At 45.4% G+C, this 24876-nt stretch overlaps 1 protein-coding gene across 3 annotated transcripts in view; it reads left to right on the forward strand.

Moving 5' to 3' along the window:
• The window catches only part of TMEM181 (transmembrane protein 181), a 133017-nt gene that overhangs the window by 95372 nt on the left and 12769 nt on the right, over positions 1-24876 (forward strand). For all 3 annotated transcript variants that reach the window (XM_038771510.1, XM_038771528.1, XM_038771519.1), the window contains exons 6-14: positions 855-974; positions 6025-6105; positions 9171-9270; positions 10391-10521; positions 11304-11395; positions 12276-12333; positions 17909-18011; positions 18634-18685; positions 22520-22602. In XM_038771510.1, the coding sequence (XP_038627438.1) occupies positions 855-974; positions 6025-6105; positions 9171-9270; positions 10391-10521; positions 11304-11395; positions 12276-12333; positions 17909-18011; positions 18634-18685; positions 22520-22602 (820 nt within the window). The remainder of the gene's footprint in view (positions 1-854; positions 975-6024; positions 6106-9170; positions 9271-10390; positions 10522-11303; positions 11396-12275; positions 12334-17908; positions 18012-18633; positions 18686-22519; positions 22603-24876) is intronic.

Genomic DNA, 24876 nt, shown 5'->3' on the forward strand with positions numbered 1-24876 from the left:
CCAATGTACCTACGCACTTATAAAATGAAATATCCGACTGCCCTTGCAGTGTTCGATCTTTTTAAAATGCAAATGATGTATTGGAAGTCTTTAGAGGTAGAAAAAACTCCAAAGAGCAAATCCAACTACCTCAGCCTAAGTGAGGTTGATGAAACTATCCTCACCTTAATTTCTAAGAACCATTCTCGTTGTAGTAGGTGAACCGGGTGAAGAGCAAAAATCAGTGAAATATGGCACTGAAGGAAAAAATGTATCCAAAGTAAAAGATAAACCACAGGACTGGTGTGATCAATGTAAAACGAAAGGGATTTCTGTGAACTGTAGGAATAATCAATGCAAATTACGACCTAGGACACATGTAATTAATAGATGTTGTTAAGGAAGTAACCAAAGGAGAGAAGACAACAGAAGTGTAATGGAGTTGTTCAGTGAATTGTTGCAGGGATGTGCTGATCATCAAACACATAATGTAAGCACTGAAAATAGGAAAGAGAGTTGGAAAGTCTGCAGAGATATTCTGTGCCCATTCCAAATTGTGACCAGTTGCTGGGCCTGCCTAATGAGAGCAGGACTCTGGGCTAGGCTAGTATTATAAACCAGTATAAACCACCGGTTCCTACTTTCCCCATTCCATACTCTACTCACCAAGCAACCTCAGAATAAAAGGAAATGGGATTATGAAAATTAGATTTAGCTACTCTCCTGCCTGGCTTCCATAACCCTTCATAGTACCCAGAGAGCCGACACTCCTCAGAGGTCATTGAGAAAATGTTGTCCTGCCTCTGACAAGCTCCCTGGGAGCTCAGCTCTGATACTGTGTCTTCTCATTGTTTTCCTGCCTTCCCACATTGCAGAAATGTGCTGAAATTATTGTGGTTCATCTTGGCTACTTGAATTATACTCAGTATGCTGTTACGGTCGGCTTTGAGGACCTGAAATCTTTGAAGATGCCCATCAAGGATGTGACCTTCACGGTAAGTAGGCCAGCAAATTGAAAAGTTGTAAAAAAAACCCTTGAATCCTGGGTCCTTTGCGGGCCTCTTTAATGAGACGTTTTAATTGATTTTGTCCTGAAACAACCAGGAAAGACACAGAATAATTTCTAGTGTCCTTTCGAATTATTCAGTATACAAAACCAAATGTAAGCCTGACTACTAAGAGGCAGCTTTGATGAGCGATGCTTTGAGACTTGATATTAGTCCAAGTTAATAACTGGTGTGTGAATTTATTTTGCTTCTCTGAGTTTTCCTTTGTGATGTGCTTGCATTTGATGATGATAATAATAATAATTGTGGTATTTGTTAAGATTTTACTACATAGCAAACACTGTACTAAGCACTACAGTAGATATGAAATAATCAGGTCCCACTTGGGGCTCACAATCCAAAAAGGAGGGAGAACAGACATTGAATCTCCATTTAGCAGATGAGGGAACTGAGGCACCGAGAAGTGAAATGACTTGGTCAGATCATACAGCCGACAAGTGGAAGAGTGGGATTAGAACCCAGGTCCTCTGAGTCCCGCACCTATGTTCTTTGCACTGGTCCATGCTATTTCTCTGGTAAAGGCACAGGATTTACTGATTCCGACCTATTCCTCTATCCATTTAATCTACCGATGATTTTCTGATCCTTGCATGTCATACTGACTGCAAGACTTTGACTTTCCTTTTTAATTGCAAAAGGGAGGGAGCGTGGCCTAGTGGAAAAAGAGCATTTCCTCAATCAATCAATAGTGTTTGTTGAGCACTTACTGCATGCAGAACACTGAACTAAGTGGTTGGGAGAGTACAATATGATAAGAGTTGGTAGACCCATTCCCTGCTCTCAAGGGGTTTACAGTTTATAGAGGGACACTTCAATCAATCTGTGGTATTTATTGAGCACTTACTGGGTGCAGAGCACTGTAGTAAGCACTTGGGAGTATACTTGGCAGTATAACAAAGTTGACAGAAACGCTCCCTGCCCACGTACAGCATCTTCGTCTTTTTAGACTGTGAGCCCACTGTTGGGTAGGGACTGTCTCTATATGTTGCCAACTTGTACTTCCCAAGCGCTTAGTACAGTGCTGTGCACACAGTAAGCGCTCAATAAATACGATTGATGATGATCTTCATCATGATGTCTGCATGAGAGAACCAAGGCTCACCCATTGTATGCCATGGGAGACTCCTTCAAGCGGCTATTATTTAGAGAAGCAGCTTGGCCTAGACGATAGCTCCCAAGCCTGGGTGTCAGAAGGACCTGCATTTTAATCCTGCCTCTGCCACTTGTCTGCTGTGTGACCTTGGACAAGTCACTTCACTTCTCTGGGCCTCAGTTCCCTCATATGTAAAACGCGGATTAAGACTCTGAGCCCCACTGTGGGACGGGGACTATATTCAATCCAATTTGCTGGTATCTACTCCAGCGTTTGGTACAGTGCCTGGCATAGAGTAAGTGCTTAACAAATCTCCTAACCTCCTGTCTCTCCCCACTTCAGTCTACTTCACTTTGCTGCCTAGATTATCTTTCTACAGAAACGTTCTGGGCATGTCACCCTGCTCCTCAAAAATCCCCAGTGGTTGCCTGTCAACCTCCGTACCAAGCAGAAACTCCTCACTATTGGCTTCAAAGCTCTCCATCCCCTTGGCCCATCCTACCTCATTTCCCTTCTCTCCTTCTACAGCCCAGCCCACACACTCCACTCTTCTGCCACCGCTAACCTTCTCACTGTGCCTTGTTCTCACCTGTCCCGCTTTCGACCCCTGGCCCACAGCCTGCCTCTGGCCTGGAATGCCATCCCTCCCTCCTCACATCCTCTAAACTAACACACTTTCCCCCCTTCAAAGCCCTACTGAAAACTCACCTCCTTCAGGAGGCCTTCCCAGACTGAGCCCCCCCGCTTTTCCTCTGCTCCTCCTCCCCTCCCCATCGCCACGACTCACTCCCTTTGCTCTACCCACCTCCCCACCCCACAGCCCTTGCGTATGTGTGTACATAGCTATTATTCTATTTATTTTATTAATGATGTATATATATATCTATGATTCTATGTATTTATATTGATGCTATTGATGCCTGTCTACTTGTTTTGTTTTGTTTAGTTGTCTGTCTCCCTCCTTCTAGACTGTGAGCCCATTATTGAGAAGGGATTGTCTCTATTTGTTGCCAAATTGTACTTTCCAAGTGCTTAGTACAATGCTCTGCACACAGTAAGTGCTCAATAAATATGATTGAATGAAATACCACAATTATTATTATTATTAGGTGTGTGAACATAGGCAGTGCTATTACTGGATCATTCATTCATTCATTCTATCGTATTTATTGAGTGCTTACTGTGTGCAGAGCACTGTACTAAGCACTTGGGAAGTACAAGTTGGCAACATATAGAGACGGTCCCTACCCAATAACGGGCTCACGGTCTAGAAGGGGGAGACAGAAACAAAACAGAGCATGTGGACAGGTGTCAAGTCATCAGAATAAATAGAAATAAAGCTAGATGCACATCATTAACAAAATAAATAGACTACTAAATATGTACAAGTAAAATAGAGTAATAAATCTGTACAAACATATATACAGGTGCTGTGAGGAGGGGAAGGAGTTAGGGCAGGGGGGATGAGGAGGAGGAGAGGAAAAAGAGGGCTCAGTCTGGGAAGGCCTCCTGGAAGAGGTGAGCTCTCAGTAGGGCTTTGAAGGGAGGAAGAGAGCTAGCTTGGTGGATGTGCGGAGGGAGGACATTCCAGGCCAGGGGGAGGACGTGGCCTGGGGGTCGACAGCAGGACAGGCGAGAACGAGGCACAGTGAGGAGGTTAGCGGCGGAGGAGTGGAGGGTGCGGGCTGGGCTGGAGAAGGAGAGAAGGGAGGTGAGGCAAGAGGGGTTGAGGTGATGGAGAGCCTTGAAGCCAAATCATAAGTCCACCCAGCCCAGGGTTCTATAATAATAGTAATTAGCATGGTATTTACTAAGTGCTTACTATGGGCCGAGCATTGTACTAAGAGCTGGGGTAGATACGTGATAATCAAGTCAGAATTGGCCCAGTCCCTGTCCCCCAAGGGGTGCCAGTCTATTCTGGAGGAAAGGTACTGAATCCCCTTTTTAACAAATGAGGGAAATAAGGCACAGAGAAGTTAAGTGATTTCCCCAAGGTCATATAACAGGCAAGTGGCAGAGCTGGGATTAGAAGCAAATGGAAGAATTGGGATTAGAACCCAGGCCTTTTGAATGACAGGCCTTTGCAATTTCCATTAGGCCATGCTGCTTTCCTGCCTTTCAGATTGGCATCTGAATGTTTGAAGGGTCACTGTGATGGTTTTCCTACTGGACATTATTACTATTATTATTATTATTATTGTATTTGTTAAGCAATTACTACGTGTCCAGCACTGTTCTAAGTGCTGGGGTAGATACGTGCTCTTCAGGTTGGATACAGTCCCGTTTCCACTTGAGGTGCGCAGTCTAAGGAAGGAGAGCAGGTATTGAATTGCCATTTTGCAGATGAGGGAACTGAGGCCCAGAGAAGTTAAGTGGAGTTGCCGAAGGTCGCAGAGCAGTCCAGAGGTGGAGCCGGAATTAGAACCCAGGTCCTCTGACCGCCAGACCATGCTCTTTCCTCTAGGCCATGCTGCTTCTCCTGTCCTAATGGCTGGGGTTGTACCATCCAACATCCCCAACTTGCCCCATGGTGATCCATTATGTTCCTCTCGGCATGAAGTTATCTGAACTCCTCCTGATCTCACTAATATTTTCATCTTGCACAACCTCCCAGGGTACCAAATTTTATAAATTTCCCACCTGCACGTTTTCTGAGGGGAAACCAGAGGAAGGAGAACAGTGCAAAGAAATTAGTAACCTTCAGCGTTTTTGAATGCAGAACTTTTCTTTGAACAGCTAAATGTTAGAAGTAGAGAAGCTTCCTATTTTTAAGAGCGTCACACACTGTGGGGATTGTAAAATGTCAAATGAAAAGGGATGTGATAGTGACAGGGAGGTAAGGTATTAAGAGGCAAAAGGAGTTTTTAAAAGGTGAGCGTAACCTTTCTCGGCAAGCAGATGTATCTTCTCTGAAGGGCCGAGTCTCCTTTCTTGCACTAAGGCATGCCTGCCAAATACAACGTAGCAGGAGGGGTGATTTTCCTGTCCTTTTGAAAGGAAGCAAGTCGCGTCCCCTAGAAACTCAAGCTGGAGGGATTATTCAGAATCACCCAGTGACTCTCTCCAGGAGCGGGGTCTTTCCCTTAAAGAGAAGCAGCTCGGCCTTGTGGAAAGGGCATGTGCCTAGGAGTCAGAGGACCTAGGTTCTAATTCTGTCTCTGCCACTTTTTTTCTGTGGCATTTGTTAAGTGCTTACTGTGTGCCAGGCACTGAACTAAGTGCTGGGGTAGATACAAGCTAATCAGGTTGGACACAGTCCATGTTCTACGTGGGGCTCGCAGAACTAATTCCCGTTTCACAGCCGAGGTAACAGGAGGTACAGAGAGGTTCATAGACTTGCCCAGGGTCACACAGCAGACAAGTAGTAGAGCTGGAATTAGAACCCAGGTCGTTCTTTGTGACCTTGGGCAGTCACTTAAGTTCTCTGTGCCTCAGTCCCCTCATCCGTAAATTGGGATTACAACTGTGAAGCCCAGGAGACCAGCGACTAAACAGTTCCTGGCACATAATAAGTGCTTAACAAATACTATAATCATTTTTATTGTAACTCTCCCAGGGCTTAGTACAGTGCCTGGTACATAGTAAGCACTTAACAAATGCTATTTAAAAAAGAAAAGGGACATGAATCGGGTCCAAACTTATTAGCTTGTATCTACTCCAGGGCTAAGTACAATGCCTGGTATATCGTAAGTTCTTAACAGATACCATTAAGAAAAAAGGGACAGGTTGCAGTCCTTGGTGCCACAAGTGTAAAAGATGAAGCTTTCCAACTGTTTACTCAATCTACATTCACATGGAATCTGAAGAAATCATTAGAAATTTAATATTTAACATCCACTGTCCAGTTCCAGCTAAACCGAGGCTTTCAACTTTGTTCTTTTGCAGTGGAAGACTTACAACCCAGCGTTTTCCCAGGTGGAAATTTGGTTTCGATTCGTCTTTGTGGTGTTTACCTTCATGGTCACTGTAAGTGTTACCTACCTGACTATTAGTTTTTGTAGTCCCAAGCAGAAGATTCCCTCCATAGAGATCAATCTATGGAAGAAGCCGCATGGCTTAGTGGATAGAGCACGGGCCTGGGAATCAGAAGGACCTAGGTTCCAATCGTGGCTCCGCCACTTGTCTACTTTGTGATTTAGGGCAAGTGACTTAACTTCTCTGTGCCTCAGTTCCCTCATCTGGAAAATGGGAAGACGACTTCTGGGCCCCACATGGGATATGGACTGTATCCAACCTAATTGGCTTGTATTTACCCCAGCATTGTTCTCATCCCCTGCCTCACCATTGGGCAGTGCCACTGCCCACCTGCTGCAGTGAGTAATAATAATAATAACAATAATAATTATGTTACTTGTTAAGGCTTCACAAGGTTTCACCTGGAGAGAGTCCAGTACTCTACAAGTCTCGACTATGGGAGGGAGAGTCAAGCAGAGGCATACCCATTCCATTCCTAGCTTGGGCAATGGCAAGCAAATGAAAGGCAATCTGCTACAAGTCAAAACTCACCTGTGCTGGGTAGCAGCGACATGGGAGACAGTCGAGGGTGGAGACTCAACTTTACTGTGTGGAAGGAGGCAGTCGAAAACCGCTTCCATATTTTTACCAAGAGAACTCTCTGGATACACTACAAATCAATCAATCAGTCAATCGTATTGAGCGCTTACTGTGTGCAGAGCACTGTACTAGGTGCTTGGGAAGTACAAGTTGGCAACATATAGAGACGGTCCCTACCCAACAGTGGGCTCACAGTCTAGAAGGGGGAGACAGAGAACAAAACAAAACATATTAATAAAATAAAATAAATAGAATAGATATGTACAAGTAAAATAAAAAAATAAATAGAGTAATAAATACGAACAAACATATATACATATATACAGGTGCTGTGGGGAAGGGAAGGAGGTAAGGTAAGGTACCAGAACGACTGCAGATGGAGGTGAGGCATTTTGGGAGAGATGTGTCCATGGCGTCGCTCTGGGTCGGAGACAACTCAACAGCATAAGAGCAGACTTGTTAAGGGCTTACTATGTGTATATATGTATATATGCTTGTACATATTTATTACTCTATTTATTTATTCATTAATTTTACTTGTACATATCTATTCTATTTATTTTATTTTGTTAGTATGTTTGGTTTTGTCTCCCCCTTTTAGACTGTGAGCCCACTGTTGGGTAGGGACTGTCTCTATATGTTGCCAATTTGTACTTCCCAAGCGCTTAGTACAGTGCTCTGCACACAGTAAGCGCTCAATAAATACGATTGAGGATGATGATGATGATGATGTGCCAAGCACTTTTCTAAATGCTGGGGTAGATACAAATTAATCAGGATGGGCTCAGTCCCTATCCCACATGGGCATCACACTCTTAATCCCCATTTTACAGATGAGGTAAACTGATGCCCAGAGAAGTGAAGTGACTTGCCCAAGGTCACACGGCAGACAAGTGGAGGAGTCATGATTAGAATGCAGGTCTTCCGACTTCCAGGCCCGTGCTCTTTCCACTAGGCCAAGCCGGTTAGGGAAGGAGACTACTTACCTCCCACAGGCCTAGGGGCCAAGAGCGGCCCCCTTGCTTGATGCTGGGCATGGCCATGGTTGGGGGCTAAGTGCTGGCAGGGGGCAAATTTGGCCACTGCCAGGGGCCAGGGTCACTTACCACGGGTTCCTATGTGCACCGGGGGCTGGACGCTGACAAATTAATCAGTGGTGGTGGAGGAGGAGGAGGAGAAGGAGGATGAGGAGGAGGAGTGGGGTGGGACATTCAGTTCTCTGTCTCTCTCTCTCCTGAATCATCTTCCTCAGCGGTGTTTCAGAGCTGGAGGGGGCGGATGGATCGGAGACAGGGTAGCCAACCATCCCTGAATTCCCAGGCAGCCCACTCAAGGACTTCACTGTTTATAAATACAAGGGAGAGTGGGAGGAAGAATCCCATTTGCTCTCCACCACAGCCCAGCAGCTTCCCTGAGTGGAACCGGGCTGCTCTGGGCACACAAAGGGTGGCCGCGGTTGCCCAGGGAAAGGCAGAAAACCACCAGCTTCGTTTTCTTGGAGGAGGAGGAAGGAGGGGGTCTGTGTGCTTCCCAGCTTTGCCTCCCCAGGCCAGTCTGAGGGGTGGAAGTGCCAGCCTTCAAATTGGAGCCACAGCAATGCCATCCTTGGCCTCAGCTGTGGGCCATCAGGTCCCGTCTCCTCTGCATGTTGCAGGGTCGCGGCTCCCCCTCTTCATCACATTGTACCAGAGGATTCACCTGGAGCCGTGCACCAGTACTCCGGCCTTCCCCCTCCACTCTTGTTTCTTTTCCTTCTCCTTCTCATCCCTTCCCTTCCCTTTGTCTTTTCCATCCCCTCTTGCAGCAGTTTGGCTGTGACATCATCCCCGTGTGCCATGCACAGCATCATGTAATGACGTTGCGTGGCATGTGAGAGGCCACAAATTGTAGGACTCTTTGCCCCCCAGCTGCTCAAAGGTTTCATTTTCTTTGACTTCTCCCAAAAAAGGTGGCCTGTCCCTTTTGTCTTTTCTTTATGGTATTAAGCGCTTACTATGTGCCAGACACTTTATTAAGCGCTGGGATAGATTCAAAATAATCAGGATGGACACAGTCCATGCCCTACATGGGGCTCACAGTCTTAATCCAGCTCTTAGAACAGTGCTTTGCACATAGTAAGTGCTTAAATGCCATCATTATTATTATTATTATTATTATTATTAATCCCCATTTTACAAGTGAGGGAACTGAAGCACAGAAAGTGAAATAACTTGCCCAAGTTCACCCAGCAGACAAGCTCTAGACTTTGAGTTCATTGTTGGCAGGGAATGTTCCTGTTTGTTGTGGTATTATACTCTCCCAAGCACTTAGTACACTGCTTTGCACACAGTAAGTGCTCAATAAATACAAATGAATAAATGAAGCGATGGATCCAGGATTAGAACCCAGGCCCTTCCGACGCCCAAGCCTGTGCTCTATCCACTAGGGAACAGTGTTACTCTCCTGCAGTTACCTTGAATTGTTGCTCCGTTTTGCAGTGCCTGTTTGCACATTCCCTCCGAAAATTCTCCATGCGAGACTGGGGGATTGAACAGAAGTGGATGTCGATTCTGCTTCCCCTGCTGCTGCTCTATAACGGTAAGTGCCTTTGCTAATATTGGTGGGCTTTCCCCAACAGTTATCAACTGTTTTTGAGCTTTTAGAGCTGCGGACAGGTTGTTGGGCCAATTCGACTTCCCTCTTTCTTTAATGTTATTTGTTAAGCACATATTTTGTGCCAGGCACTGTTCTACGCCCTGGGGTAGGTACAGGATAATCAGGTTGAACACAGTCCGTGTCCCACCCGGGGCTCACAGTCTTAATCCTCATTTTACAGATAAGGGAATTGAGACACAGAGAAGCTAAGTGATTTGCCCAAGGTCCCACAGCAGACAAGTGGCGGAGCTAGGATTAGAACCCAGATTCATTCATTCATTCAGTCGTATTTATTGAGCGCTTACTGTACTTACAGAGCACTGTACTAAGCGCTTGAGAAGTATAAATTGGCAACACATAGAGACAGTCCCTACCCAACAGCAGGCTCACAGTCTAGAAGGGGGAGACAGACAACAAAACAAAACATGTGGACGGGTGTCGAGTCATCAGAATAAACAGAGGTAAAGCTAGATGCACATCATTAACAAAATAAATAGAATAGTAAATATGTACAAGTAAAATAAATAGAGTAATAAATCTGTACAAGCATATATACAGGTGCTGTGGGGAGAGGAAGGAGGTAGGACGAGGGGATGGGGAGGGGGAGAGGAAGGAGGGGGCTCAGTCTGGGAAGGCCTCCTGGAGGAGGTGAGCTCTCAGAAGGGCTTTAAAGGGAGGAAGAGAGCTAGATCCTTCTGACACCCAGGCCTGTGCTGTATCCACAAGGCTACAATGAGTCCTGCCTCCCTGTAGCATTGCCAAAGTGTAGCAAACCGGTTTTGTCCTTAACACATCAATCAGTGGTATTTCATTCAATGGTATGGATTGAGCATTTACTGTGGGAAGAGTACTGTATTAAGGGGTTGGGCGAGTACAGTACAACAGTGTTAGCAGCCGTATTCCCTAGCCACAACAAGCTTATAGTCTAGGTTTTAACCAATAAGGTGGCCTTTTATTCACTACCTTTCTTTTGAAGCTGGCTAAAAGAAAATGGGTGGTGGATGATACCAGGGAAGCCTGAAAATTCTGTGGTGACTCTGGGTTCTTCACCATTCCATTCCAGATCCATTTTTCCCACTCTCCTTCCTGGTGAACAGTTGGTTTCCTGGAATGCTAGATGACCTATTTCAGTCAGTATTCCTGTGTGCACTGCTGCTCTTCTGGCTTTGTGTGTACCACGGAATACGAGTTCAGGTAAGCAGAAGCTATATGTTTGCCATGTGAAATCAAGGGAAATCAGTCAGTGGTATTTATTGAGCACTTACTGGGTACTGGGAATGTACAGTATAGCTGAGTTGGTAGATGATGATAATAATCATAAGAACACAGTCCCTGTCCCATATAGGGCTCCTAGTCTCAATTGCCATTTTACAGATGAGGTAACTGAGTCACAGAGAAGTGAAGTGAAGGTGAAGGGTGAAGGTCACCTAGCAAACAGGTGGTGGAATGAGGATTAGAACCCAGGCCCATGCTGTATCCATTAGGCAATGCTGCTTCTCTCCCCACAAGGAGCATACATTTTACAAGAGGTGTCTTAGGAAGTCAGCTATTCATTTCTGCCATTAAATACATATTTATCCATCAATGGTATTTACTGAGCTCCTACTGTATACAAAGCACTCTACTAGGTGCTTGGGTCAGTACAGTAGACTCAAGATATGTGCGTCCCTGGCCCTCAGAAGTTTATAATCTACTGGGACCTGGAGTATTACGGAATGCATGTGTGAGAATGTGTGTGTTTGTGTATGAAATATGTACATAATATGACAAAGATTTTAATGCCACAGGATGAATGTTAACTATCTTACCCAATACACAGAAGGAACATGGTCAATTAAGTAATAAAAGCTGTGAGCTCCGTTAATTAGATTTTAAGTCAGTTGATTTGAAATTTAGCCTCAGGAGTTATAGAGAATAACAAAAACGATAGTCTTGCTAGAAGTAACTGCTTTTCTTTATTTTGCTTCTCTCAACAGGGAGAAAGAAAATGTTTAACTTTCTATTTTCCCAAATTCTTTATCGTTGGGCTCCTGTGGTTGGCTTCTGTGACCCTAGGCATTTGGCAAACGTAAGTCATTGTTTTGTGTGCTAAGCTATTCCAAAATGCATTTGGGAGAGAGAAGAAAACAGAACTTGGAATATGTTTGATCTTTTTTCAGCTTTCTAACATTGGCTGTGAGGGAAGTTATATTTTCTGTCTTATTTGAATGATGATTATTGACTTATAGTAGTTAAATTAGATCCTCTAAGTTTAGGCTGTATTGATGGACATTTTTTAAGACATTATTCTGCACTTGGGGATCTTTGTGTACTTTACCCATCCAAATATTTACTTCTATTCTTTTTAGCCTTTCACTCAAGATACCATAAATATTTTCTCATTAGGTGTAGACCTTCCAGTGAATTACTTTTAGTAATTGAGTTTTTGAATGGTATTGATTGCTTATTATGTGTCAGGCACTATAATGAGCACTGGGGTAGATACAAGATAATCAGGTTGGACACAGTCCCTGTTCCACATGGGGCTCATAGTCTTAATCCGACTGAGGCTGTGAACCCCATAAGGAACAGGTACTGTGTCCAGCTCAATTTTATCCACCCCAGTGCTTAGTACAGTGCCTGGCACACAGTAAGCGCTTAACAAGTACCATGATTATTATTAGAAGAAATTAATTAAAATTGTCAGCCTCAGTGGATTGCACCCTGTCTCTCTGGTGTCTGTAAGAACCACATCCTAATAAGCTAATTTGTAAATCTAATGAGGGAGTTAGCAAAATTACCTGTTTCTAATGTAAATAAGCGACAGCTTTCTTCACTACCGGGTCATATGATGCTTTTTAAAAAGGATTCAATATTTGCATTTTTTCTTTGTCAAATCACCAGTTTGTTAGGTAAACAAATTAGCAGGAGGAAAATCTGACACTGAATCTATCTTTAATCCTTTTCAGAGTTAATGAGTTACATGATCCAACATACCAGTACAGGGTTGACACAGGCAATTTTCAGGTAAGTTGCTTCATCCCCTGTACGTTTCTTCTCTGTACCGTTGAGAGTGAGTTGTTTGCATAGTGTGGTCAGGGAAGAATCTGTGTGTGTGTGGGGAGGGGTATGTGGGTGTGTATGTGTGTGTTTATGTGTGAATAAGTGAATGAATAAATGAATGAACAGAAGGGGGTCAGAGACAAAGTTACCAGGAACAAGAAACATCTACATAGTTAGGTCCAAAAATGTCACCTGCCAAACTTTACTTAGCATAAACTTGACTTGGGTGTATCTTGTGCCTAGTCCAGAATGATTTTTTTTAATTTAAGTGCTTATTGTGTGCCGGGCACTATACTAAATGCTGGGATAGATGCAAGCTAATCAAGTTGGACACAGTCCCTGTCCCACAAGGGGCTCACAATCTTAATAGAAGCAGTATCTTAAGAGATGCGGCGTAGCTTAGTGGAAAGAGCATGGGCTTGAGAATCAGAGGTTGTGGGTTCTAATCCTGCCTCTGCCACTTGTCAACTGTGTGACTTTGGGCAAGTCACTAACTTCTCTGGGCCTCAGTTACCCTCATCTGTAAAATAGGGATTAAGACTATGAACCCCATGTGGGACAACCTGATCACCTTGTATCTACCCCAGTGTTTAGAACAGTGCTTGGCACATAGCAAGTGCTTAACAAAAACCATCGTTATTATTAATACCCATTTGATAGGTGAGGTAATTGAGGCCAAGAGAAGTGAAGTGGCTTGCCCAAGGTCACCCAGCAGACAGGTGGTGGAGCCGGGATTAGAACCCTGGTCCTTCTGACCCCAGACCCATGCTCTTTCCAGTGGGCCAAAACTGCTTCTCGTGATCTGATTATTTAATGCATTTGTACAACTCAAATGTGAAATTTGAACTTAGATGGGCCGAAGTCTGAAAATAGAAAGGCATTCGTATTCCCTGCACCTTGTTTTCTCTCAGCAGCCAGAGATTCATGACATTGAGTTTTCTTCATGAGTGCAAAATGAGATTTTTATTTCCTGAGTCTGCTTCTTGCCAGCTGCATTTTCAGCTCCCATGCTGTCTGAATGTGGGCTGAAGTGTCTTTGAGAGGATGGGAGAATATTGGCATTTAATGCTGTTAGTATTGTGGGGTCATGCAAAGGTGCATTCATTCATTCATTCAATTGTATTTATTGAGCGCTTACTGTGTGCAGAGCACTGTACTAAGCGCTTGGGAAGTACAAGTTGGCAACATACAGAGACAGTCCCTACCCAACAGTGGGCTCACAGTCTAGAAGAGGGAGACAGACAACAGAACAGCACATATTAACAAAATAAAATAAATAGAATAGTAAATATGTACAAGTAAAATAAATAGAGTAATAAATCTGTACAGACATATATACAGGTGCTGTGGGGAGGGGAAGGAGGCAAGGCGGGAGGGAGGGGGAGGCGGGGAAGAGGAAGGAGGGGGCTCAGTCTGGGAAGGCCTCCTGGAGGAGGTGAGCTCTCAGTAGGGCCCTGAAGGGAGGAAGAGAGCTAGGTTGGCGGATGGGCAGAGGGAGGGCATTCCAGGCCCGGGGGATGACGTGGGCCGTGAGGAGGTACAGTGAGGAGGTTAGTGGCAGCAGAGGAGTGGAGGGTGCGGGCTGGGCTGTAGAAGGAAAGAAGGGAGGTGAGGTAGGAGGGGGCGAGGTGATGGAGGGCCTTGAAGACGAGAGTGAGGAGTTTTTGCCTGATGCGTAGGTTGATTGGTAGCCGCTGGAGATTTTTGAGGAGGGGAGTAACATGCCCAGAGCGTTTCTGCAAAAAGATGATCCAGGCAGCAGTGTGAAGTATAGATTGAAGTGGGATAAGAACAGAACTGCAAAACATCTTTTCAAGAAAACCCTCCAGACTGACACATCTTCTAGCAGATTTGGTGCCCTCCAAAAGATTTCATGTTAGAAAGGAGAGAGCAGAGAAGCCTCTCCCTTTCTCCCCTTCTACCTACCTCCCTCCCCACCACTGGAAGAAAGCTGCTCTGTTTGTGATGCAATGGCTTTCCCCTTAGATTCTGAGACTCCCCATGGAACAAAGGATCGCAAATTTGAAGGAGCAGCAGTAGAAGAAGCGGCATGGCCTAGTGGATAGAGCACGAGTCTGGGAGGCAGAGGCCCTGGGTTCTAATCTTGGCTCTGCGGTTGTCTGCTGGGTGACCTTGGGCAAGTCACGTCACTTTTCTATGCCTCAGTTCCCTCATCTAGAAACTGGGGATTAAGATTGTGAGCCCCATGTGGAACAGGAACTGTGTCCAAGCTGATTGGCTTGTATCTACCCCAGTGCTTAGTATAGTGCCTGGCACATAGCAATCACTTAACAAATACCATAAAAAAAATTTCAGTGGGGAGAACTCCTCTCCTCATCTGGCTGAGGACCACTTGATTCGATCGTCCTTTCATTCTTCTTTTTCCCTTTTCCCCTGATGAGGTCAGTGGCTATCAGGGGCCACACCAAAACTTTACTTCCATGCAGAATTTAATCACCTTCCTCGAAGATAAGTGACCGTGTTCTCTGTCCCCCGACTGAGAGATGAGGCTCCGGGTTTCAATGGCAAATCAGGCCAAAAGCAAAGCCAGCCAAGAGTCACCCGCGACTTCCTGGGAGTTGAACCGTTGGCCAGCTACAAATTGAAGCAAGGGAGTCGTTCATTTCCCGGGAGCAGCCGATCGTAACCAGCACCCACTGCTGCCTGCCTAAGGAATGTCCCCTGGGATTTCTGATCCAGGCGGCCAAGAGGAAATCTGAGAGTTTGTTCATTGTTCGGAAAGTAACGCCTCCTCATCTTTAATCTCTGTCAGCCATCAGTCAGTCAGTCAATCATATTTATTGAGCGCTTACTGTGTGCAGAGCACTGTACTAAGCGCTTGGGAAGTACAAGTTGGCAACATATAGAGACAGTCCCTACCCAACAGTGGGCTCACAGTCTAGACGGGAGAGACAGAGAACAAAACCAAACATACTAACAAAATAAAATAAACAGAATAGATATGTACAAGTAAAATAAATAAATAAATAGAGTAATAAATTATCAGTGGTTGATCTGAGTCCCGCTGGGGGTGACTGTGGAAGCCCAGAAGCAGGCTGGCTGCCCCAGTGGACACACGTGCTGAGGTTGGCTTATCCGTTCTCAGGCCCTTTAATCGTCCAATATGAGGAGTCAGGTGGAACGCATCATTTTGTTTGTTTTATTTCATGGCATTTGTTAAGTGCTTACTACGCATCAGGCACCATTTGAAGTGTTGGGGTAGATACAAGTTTATCAAGTTGGACACAGTCCCTGTCTCACATGGGCTTTACAGTCTAAGTAGGAGGGAGTGGGATTTAATCAATCAATCAATCAATCAATCAATCGTATTTATTGAGCGCTTACTATGTGCAGAGCACTGTACTAAGCGCTTGGGAAGTACAAATTGGCATCACATAGAGACAGTCCCTACCCAACAGTGGGCTCACAGTCTAAAAGGGGGAGACAGAGAACAGAACCAAACATACCAACAAAATTAAATAAGTAGGATAGAAATGTACAAGTAAAATAAATAAATAAATAAATAAATAAATAGAGTAATAAATATGTACAACCATATATACAGGTGCTGTGGGGAAGGGAAGGAGGTAAGATGGGGGGATGGAGAGGGGGACGAGGGGGAGAGGAAAGAAGGGGCTCAGTCTGGGAAGGCCTCCTGGAGGAGGTGAGCTCTCAGCAGGGCCTTGAAGGGAGGAAGAGAGCTAGCTTGGCGGATGGGCAGAGGGAGGGCATTCCAGGCCCGGGGGATGACATGGGCCGGGGGTCGATGGCGGGACAGGCGAGAGCGAGGTACAGTGAGGAGATTAGTGGTGGAGGAGCGGAGGGTGCGGGCTGGGCAGTAGAAGGAGAGAAGGGAGGTGAGGTAGGAGGGGGCGAGGTGATGGAGAGCCTTGAAGCCCAGGGTGAGGAGTTTCTGCTTGATGCGCAGATTGATCGGTAGCCATTGGAGGTTTTTGGAGGTTTCCCTATTTTACAATGGAGGAAACTGAAGCACAGAGAAGTTAAGTGACTTGCCCAAGGTCACCCAGCAAGCAGTCGGCAGAGCCGGGATTAGAACCCAGATCTTCTGACTCTCAGGCCTGTGTTCTTTCCACTAGGCCACGCTGCTTCTTTTCCATTCAGTGGTGTGGCTTCTGGGTTGTGTTGTCCTCCACCCCTTTCCTCCCTACTGTGCCTGGTACATAGTAAGTGCTTAACAGATACCACAATTATTGTTATTTTTCTCCTCCTTCCTCCAGAGTCCCAGTGGGTTGAGGGTGTTCCAGGGACAGTTGGCTCTCTCCTAATCCCGGGGGAACCCCCGGCTCTGTAGAGTGGGGCCTGCTGGGGAGGCAGAGATGGCCTCTGTGGTTCAGGGTTCCCAAGGGAGTTTGGGGTACCAGCCCATTAGCAAATAGCTGGATTTTACATACTAGCCACCTTTCTGGGGACCTCAGAGCCACCTAGGTAGTGCCCTGGCCTGGTTTGGTTGGCTGTTTTGTGCCTCAGTCTCCAAATGCTCTCATTGAAAGCAGAGATGCCATACTCCCAAGGCCTTGCCTGCAACCATAAAGGAGCTCCATCCCCCACTCTAGGTCCCTTCGGTTTAGGTCTCCCCATCTAGACTCTAAGCTCACTGTGGGGAGGGAATGTGTCTGTTTATTGTTATATCATACTTTGCCAAGCGCTCAGTACAGTGTTCCACACACAGTAAATGCTCAACAAATTCAATTGACTGACTCTGTCTTGACTGCTACTGGGCTTCCACCTGTTGGGAACTTGAGTGGAACTTCCAGCAACAGGGTTCAGAACATCGCCAGAACGTTTTCTTTGGCCAAGAGCTGATGCCTGTTGAAAAAAATACACGTTTGAAAATGAAGGGGCATTTTTCACCTGACCAACACTTGCCCTCCCAAGTTTTTTCAGTGGAAATTTTGTTGGGGAAATTATAAGAGATCGTAAATCAAATACCTGTCTCATGTTTGATCATAAACACTTCAAGGGTAAGGACCGTGGTTTTTTCCATTCATCGTACCTTTCCAAATGCTGCGTATGATGCTCGGCAGGTAGTCGACAATAAATTCATCTGATTGATGGATCATGCCCTTTTTCATATGTTATTATCATATTTCAAACTTCTGCTTCATTTTCCACTTTTGTGCCTATATTTTCCCAAATCTGGTCTTGGAGCACGTTTCATCTAGTTCACCATAATCAATTCCGAACATTGTATTAAGTGCTTAACGCTTCGTATTTTCTTTTACACTTGTCATTCCACCTTGTCCGCCTCCTTCCGTCTCATTGCATTACTGTCCCATTTAACAGAGGAGCAAACTGAGGTTCAGGGACAAGGAGTCATTTCGTGAAGGTCACACTGAGAATGTGAAGCTGAATCAGGGATAGAATCTGAGCAACAAAATAAATAAAAACATTTCCAGTGTTGGCTTCATTCAAGCAGGGTCTCTCTTTGAAGTAGTCTGGGGCCTCTGGAGGAGCTGATGAAAGAAGAAATATTGGAATGTCTGCCTTTTGGTAATAATTTTGCTTTATTTCATTCTAGGGAATGAAGGTTTTCTTTCTGGTGGTGGGAGCAGTGTATATTTTATATCTTTTGTTCTTGATAGTGCGAGCATGTTCAGAACTTCGCCATATGCCTTATATCGGTAAGCAGCATTTTTCAACGATTTTGGGGGGTACTCTCTAGGGCTCTTCCAGCCTCAAGCTCCCCAAAATATCACTTGTTTGGGTGAGCACTTCATCAGATGGTTTTGAGAGAGGGGAGAAAGGGAGAGACTTGGGGAGAAGTAGGAGTGCTAACTTCTTATTTTAAGCACGGGGGAGGATTTGGGGCAGGGCTTAGAGGGAAGAGAGGAGGAAGGGAGGGGCGGGAGGAAAAGAATGGGGGAAGAGAATAAAAGAACAGGGAAAAAGGAAGGTGAGAAGCAAGGAAGAGAGGAGGAAGAGAGAGAAAAGGAGGGCAAGGTACTCACCGGTGTGACCTCTACCACCTTGGCCTTCTGCTGCTGCTCTGATTTTTGCTGGGCATGGGAGCTGGGTGAGAGAGGTTTCCCCAAGTTCCCTGGGAAAGGACACCTGTCCCTCTCTTCATCCCCTTCATGTTCCTTCCAGGTTACTTGTGGGACCACTAGGGACCAGATGGGATTGTCTTTCCAGCGGGGATAAGGAAAATAAGAGCAAAGGTGCCGGGGAGACTTGGGGGAGGATGGTGTGGCAGACATTGGCCTCCAAGCCTGGCTTAAGTGGTCATTTTTGTCTTGTTTGTAGATCTCAGGTTAAAATTCCTAACTGCATTGACCTTCGTGGTGCTCATCATCAGGTACGAACCTTTGCTAGCTGGTAAATATGAAACCCTCAGGGCTCTTGTCCGAACCTTAGTGACAATCAGACTATCTCACGTGTCCCCGCCTGATGTTGGAGGGTCCTCGCCTCCCTTGGTCCTGCTGAGTCGGAGGCAAGGATGATGTCTCTGCCCTAATTTGGAAAGGAAACAATTCCTTCGACTCAGGAAGGGGGGAGATTGTCTTCCTGGAAATATAGGTGGCTGCTTCTCTTGTCCAGGAGGGCCCAACCAGAAGCCAAGTGTGGGTGTTAAGCCATTTTCTGGGGGGAGGTGTGAATCCATCAGGGGACTAGGGAAAGCAACCGCAAAGCCCTGTTATAATCATATCTCCTCCAGGAAGCCTTCTGTGACTAAACTCTCATCCTCCCACTCTGCTGCCTCACTTATTCACTTGGGCCCACCCCCTAATGCTTAGCAGTTTGTTATGTTGTGCCCTCCAAAGCGCTTAGTACAGTGCTTTGCATGCAGTCAGCACTCAATAAATATGATTAAATAAATGAATGAATTAATTAATTAACCTCATCCTCACCCCCGCAGCACTTATGGTCACATCATTATATTGGTTGCTTCCCCTACCTGTAATTTATTTTATTATAATAATAATAATAGTATTTGTTAATAATAAATAATAATAATAATGGCATTTATTAAGTGCTTACTGTTGTCAAAGCACTGTTCTAAGCGCTGGGAAGCTTACAAAGTGATCAGGTTGTCCCACGTTAAGCACTTACTATGTGCCAAGCACTGTTTTAAGCATCAGGTTGTCCTACATGGGGCTCACAGTCTTCATCCCCATTTTACAGATGAGGTAACTGAGGCACAGAGAAGTTAAGTGACTTGCCCAAAGTCACACAGCTGACAAGTGGCGGAGCCAGGATTAGAACCCATGACCTCTGTCTCCCAAGCCCGGGCTCTTTCCACTAAACCACACTGCCTCTTCTCTAGATTGAAGGTCCTTGAGGGCAGGGATCGTATCTACCAACGCTGTTATATTCACCCAGGTGTTTTATTCACCCAAATGTTTAGTACCAGGCTCGGCCCAAAGTAAGTGCTTGGGAAATACTATTGACTGAGCAGTTGATTGCTACCGTGTGCGGTGAACCCGAGGTATTTCAATTAGTGAGACATCAATCAATTAGTGGTATTTATTGAGCCCTTACTTTGTGCAGAGCACTGTACTAAGCACTTGGGAGAATCCACTCTGAGACATCCCTGACTGTGTAGGCTGGTCCATCCCTCTTCGCCTGCTGTCCCCAAGCCTGGGCTACATCTCCGTGGCTCCAGGGGAGACCAGAGGTCATGGCCCAGATCCTCATCCCAAGTCATCATCATCATCATCAATCGTATTTATTGAGCGCTTACTGTGTGCAGAGCACTATACTAAGCGCTTGGGAAGTACAAGTTGGCAACATATAAAGACAGTCCCTACCCAGCAGTGGGCTCACAGTCTAAAAGGGGGAGACAGAGAACAAAACCAAACATATTAACAAAATAAAATAAATAGAATAGATATGTACAAGTAAAATAAATAAATAAATAGAGTAATAAATATGTACAAACATATACAAGTCCACTGAATGGAACAGCTCCACAGACTCCTTGCAGAGTTCCCCCAGGAACTCCCCCAGGATTATAAATAATACATATTTATTACTCTATTTATTTTACTTGTACATATCTATTCTATTTATTTTATTTTGTTAGTATGTTTGGTTTTGTTCTCCGTCTCCCCCTTTTAGACTGTGAGCCCACTGTTGGGTAGGGACTGTCTCTATATGTTGCCAACTTGTACTTCCCAAGTGCTTAGTACAGTGCTCTGCACACAGTAAGCGCTCAATAAATACGATTGATTGATTGATTGAGTTCTCAAGCGCAGCTGGCCCACAGACATGGGTCCATCATATTGTTCTACCATCTTCTCCCAAGCACTCTGCACCCCACAAGCACTCAGTAATAATAATTATGGTATTTGTTAAGCACTTACTATGTGCCAGGCACTGTACTAAGCACTGAGGCACTGCACTAGGCACTGAAAATATGACCGACTGACCCCGGGGAGGGAATTGGCGAACCAGAGTCGGTGGTTTTGCTAGTCCTACCTCCCTGCGAGGCGATATCGTTTTGCATCATTTCGGCGGGCTGTGCAATCTCTGAAAAGGGGCAGGCTGAGGTAGAGGTGCAGCAAAATCTTCTATGATAGGTTAGCACAGTAAGCTCTGAATAAATAGGAGGGAGAAGAGGTAAGTGCTTAGTACAGTGCTCTGCACACAGTAAGCGCTCATTAAATGCAGTGGATTGATTAGTGGTAGATCAGTCAGCCACATTTATGTGTGGGGGCCTGTACTACCTCCTCGGGAGAGTTCAGTTGAATTTGTACATCAATCAATCCATCAGTTGTATTTATTGAGTGCCTTCTGTGTACAGAGCAAGGAACTAAGCCCATGGGAGAGGACAGTATAACAGCGTTGATAGACATCCAACCCCAAGCACTTAGTACAATGCTCTGCACACAGAAAGCGCTCAATAAATATGATTGAATGAATGAATGTTCCCTGCCCATAGGTGATGCCTGCCTTCAAGGAGCATACATACAGTCTAGCCAGGGAGAAGACACAAAAATAAATTCCAGGGTAGAGAGGAGATAATAATAATAATAATGGTAGTATTTGTTAAGTGCTTACTATGTGCCAAGCACTGTTCTAAGCCCCGGGATAGATACAGGGTAATCAGGTTGTCCCACATGGTGCTCACAGTCTTAATCCCCGTTTTACAGATGAGGTAACTGAGGCACAGAGAAGTTAAGTGACTTGCCCAAAGTCACACAGCAGACAAGTGGCGGAGGCGGGATTAGAACCCACAACCTCTGACTCCCAAGCCCGGGCTCTTTCCACTGAGCCACGCCGAGATGGTATCTGGAGAGGAAAACATTTTATTGCTAAAGCCATACTGACCAGATGTTAACTCTCCTACATAATCACCATTATGGTAGTATTTGTGAGGTGCTTATCTGTGCCAAGCACTGTACAAAGCACCGGGGCAGATACAATCAATCCATGGTATTTATTCATTCATTCGTTCAATTGTATTTATTGAGTGCTTACGGTGTGCAGAGGACTGTATTAAGTGTTTGGAAAGTACAATTTATTGAGCGCTTACTCTGTGCAGAGCACTGTACTAAGCACTTACCGCTTCTCCCTCCTGCTTGGACCGAGAGCTTCTTGAAGGACAGTGACGGTGTCCAACCTCGTATCGTATTTATGAAGCTCTTACTGTGTGCGGGGCACTGTACTAAGTGCTTGGGAGAGAACATTACAACATCACAAAATTTCTAAAATCAGCAATAAACAGTCACATTCCCTGCCCACAAGTAACGTACAGGCTAACCTATCCCAGCGCTTAGGACGGTGTTTGATACGTAGTAAGCACTTAACAAATATCATAAAAAAAATTAATAAAAGGACATGGTGTAGTGGAAAGAACACGGGCCTGGGAGCCAGAAGACCTGAGTTCTAAACCCGGCTCCAACACTTGTCTGTTGCATTACCTTGGGCACATCATTTCACTTCTCTGGGCTTCAGCTCCCTCATCTGTAAAATGGGGATTAAGACTGTGAGCCCCACGTGGCTAATTCAGTACAACAGAATTAGCCGACATGTCCCGTGCCCTAACAAGCCTACAGTCTGGTTGGACTTAGTCCCTGGTCCACATGGAGCTCCCAATCCAAGTCCCTTAGGATGAAAATTTGAATTTAATTTGGTGTTTTCAAATATGTTCACACCCTTCATTTTCTCCCCTTCTCTTCTCTTACAGCATTGCTATACTTTATTTAAGGTTTGGAGCACAAGTCTTGCAAGACAACTTTGTTGCTGAACTGTCGACTCATTACCAGAATTATATCCTTTGAATTAGGAGTCCTTATTCTCAGGCTGTCATTTCGGTATACGGGGTTAGTCCGGGAATTGCTGCAACCACTTTGGAATCTCCAGTAGCTGCCCTCCCTATTCTCTCACCAATACTACATCTTCCTTCTCTCAGCTCCTAGCCCCTAAAATACCAGAAAGCGTGCTGTACACTGTAGAGTACCTGATGTCTGATATTGTGAGTAGGAACGGGTTTGTCAAAGGGTGTGTGGGTGCATGTGAGTCTGTGTAAATGTGTGTGCACCCGCACATATTAAACAGTAGTAGGATGGCAAAATGGAGTAGAGACACAACGAAGCAAAAAATTCAGGCAACTGGGCATCATGGTGAGAGATGACAGCAGCAGGAGACAGCTCAGCGCTAAGAAATGGGGTGACTCAGAGCAGAGGTTTGGAGAAAATCGTGACAGAAAGAGGCGGAAAGAAAAATGCAGCCAACTCCTGCAAGGAGCAAAAGCATGTGGTTGTTGGAAGGGATTTCTGTCCTGCATCGGTTGGTGGGTGGCGGAAGCATCATCTTCAAACCCTAAAGAAGGGGGTGGTGAGTGAGTGAGTGAGTGAGTGTGTGTGTGTCAGAAGTACCATCTTCAACCCTAAATAATAATAATGGTGGCATTTATTAAGCGCTTACTATGTGCAAAGCACTGTTCTAAGCGCTGGGGAAGTTACAAGGTGATCAGGTTGTCCCACGGGGGCTCACAGACTTCATCCCCATTTTACAGATGAGGTAACTGAGGCACAGAGAAGTTAAGTGACTGGTCCCAAAGTCACACAGCTGACACTTGGTGGAGCTGGGACTTGAACCCATGACCTCTGACTCCAAAGCCCATGCTCTTTTCCACTGAGCCACACTGCTTCTCTACTAAAGCACGCTGCTAGTGCTAAAGAAGAGTTTGTTTGTGTGTTTGTGTGTGTGTGTGTGTGTGTGTGTGTGTTTGAGAAGCACCATCTTTAAACCCTAAACGGGGGGTGGGAAGGAAGGGTGTGTGTGTGTATTTGTGTCAGAAGGGCCATGTTCAAACCCTAAAGAGCGTGTGTGTGCTTGCTTTATATTCAAAGGCAATTCCAGTGATAAGATAGGGTTATTTCCTGGCTAGAACTGGGAACTGAATTTAAGGGTGAATTTTTGTAGGAGTGATGACTTACATCTACGTTATTTTACATAAGCCTCCTATCCCTGGGATACTGTGTTAAGAGGCCAGTTGGAGTTTCGTTCAGCCTATAAATAAATAAATAAAATAAATAATAATGGCAGTTATTAAGCGCTTACTATGTGCAAAGCACTGTTCTAAGCGCTGGGGAGGTTACAAGGTGATCAGGTTGTCCCCCGGGGGGCTCACAGTCTTAATCCCCATTTTACAGATGAGGGAACTGAGGCACAGAGAAGTGAAGTGACTTGCCCAAAGTCACCCAGCTGGCAGTTGGCAGAGCCGGGATTTGAACCCACGACCTCTGACTCCAAAGCCCGGGCTCTTTCCACTGAGCCCTGCTGCTTCCCTGCTGCTTCTCTATAGCTACTGGTAGAGGCTTCTATTTCCCTTCTTTAGGAAATTACCATCCCCACATGCATATTTGTGTAGCGGACAATCCATGCTCACTATTATAATTTACCGTTTTATACCTGCTGGTACCTTTGGAGTTTATCAAGTGCTGAGAGCAAGAGACAGAGAGAGTTTGATTCAGATAGAGCCACCTCTTGATTGTTCACCTTGATGGCGGCAGAAATAACATTGACAAGTGAAATAAACAGTCCCAAGTGGCTTCTTATAGGCAATAGAGTCAGCTTCTCCCACCATCAAATCTTTTACCAGAGCTGCTGGCAAACAGCAGAAAAGATTGTCTTCCTCTCCTTTCTCCTTGCTCACTGCGGGGTGGAGGCATATTAAGGAGCCATCAGGGCAGTGGGAAACAGCAGCAGCGGTAGCAGAAAGAAAAGGAGGAGAAGCAAAGACTGAATAGATAACCCCAACTGAATAGATGGCTGCTCTCCCAGCCCCTGGTGCACCCCTACGCCCCTTACCCACACTCAGGCAGTACATATGCACCCCTCCAAAAGATCAGGGAAGCAGCGTGGCTCAGTGGAAAGAGCCCGGGCTTTGGAGTCAGAGGTCGTGGGTTCAAATCCTGCCTCCGCCAATTACCAGCTGTGTGACTTTGGGTAAGTCACTTCACTTCTCTGGCTCTCAGTTCCCTCATCTGTAAAATGGGGATTGAAACTGGGAGCCCCCCGTGGGACAACCTGATCACC

This window comes from Tachyglossus aculeatus, chromosome 2, assembly GCF_015852505.1.
Source record: "Tachyglossus aculeatus isolate mTacAcu1 chromosome 2, mTacAcu1.pri, whole genome shotgun sequence".
Taxonomy (NCBI): domain Eukaryota; kingdom Metazoa; phylum Chordata; class Mammalia; order Monotremata; family Tachyglossidae; genus Tachyglossus; species Tachyglossus aculeatus.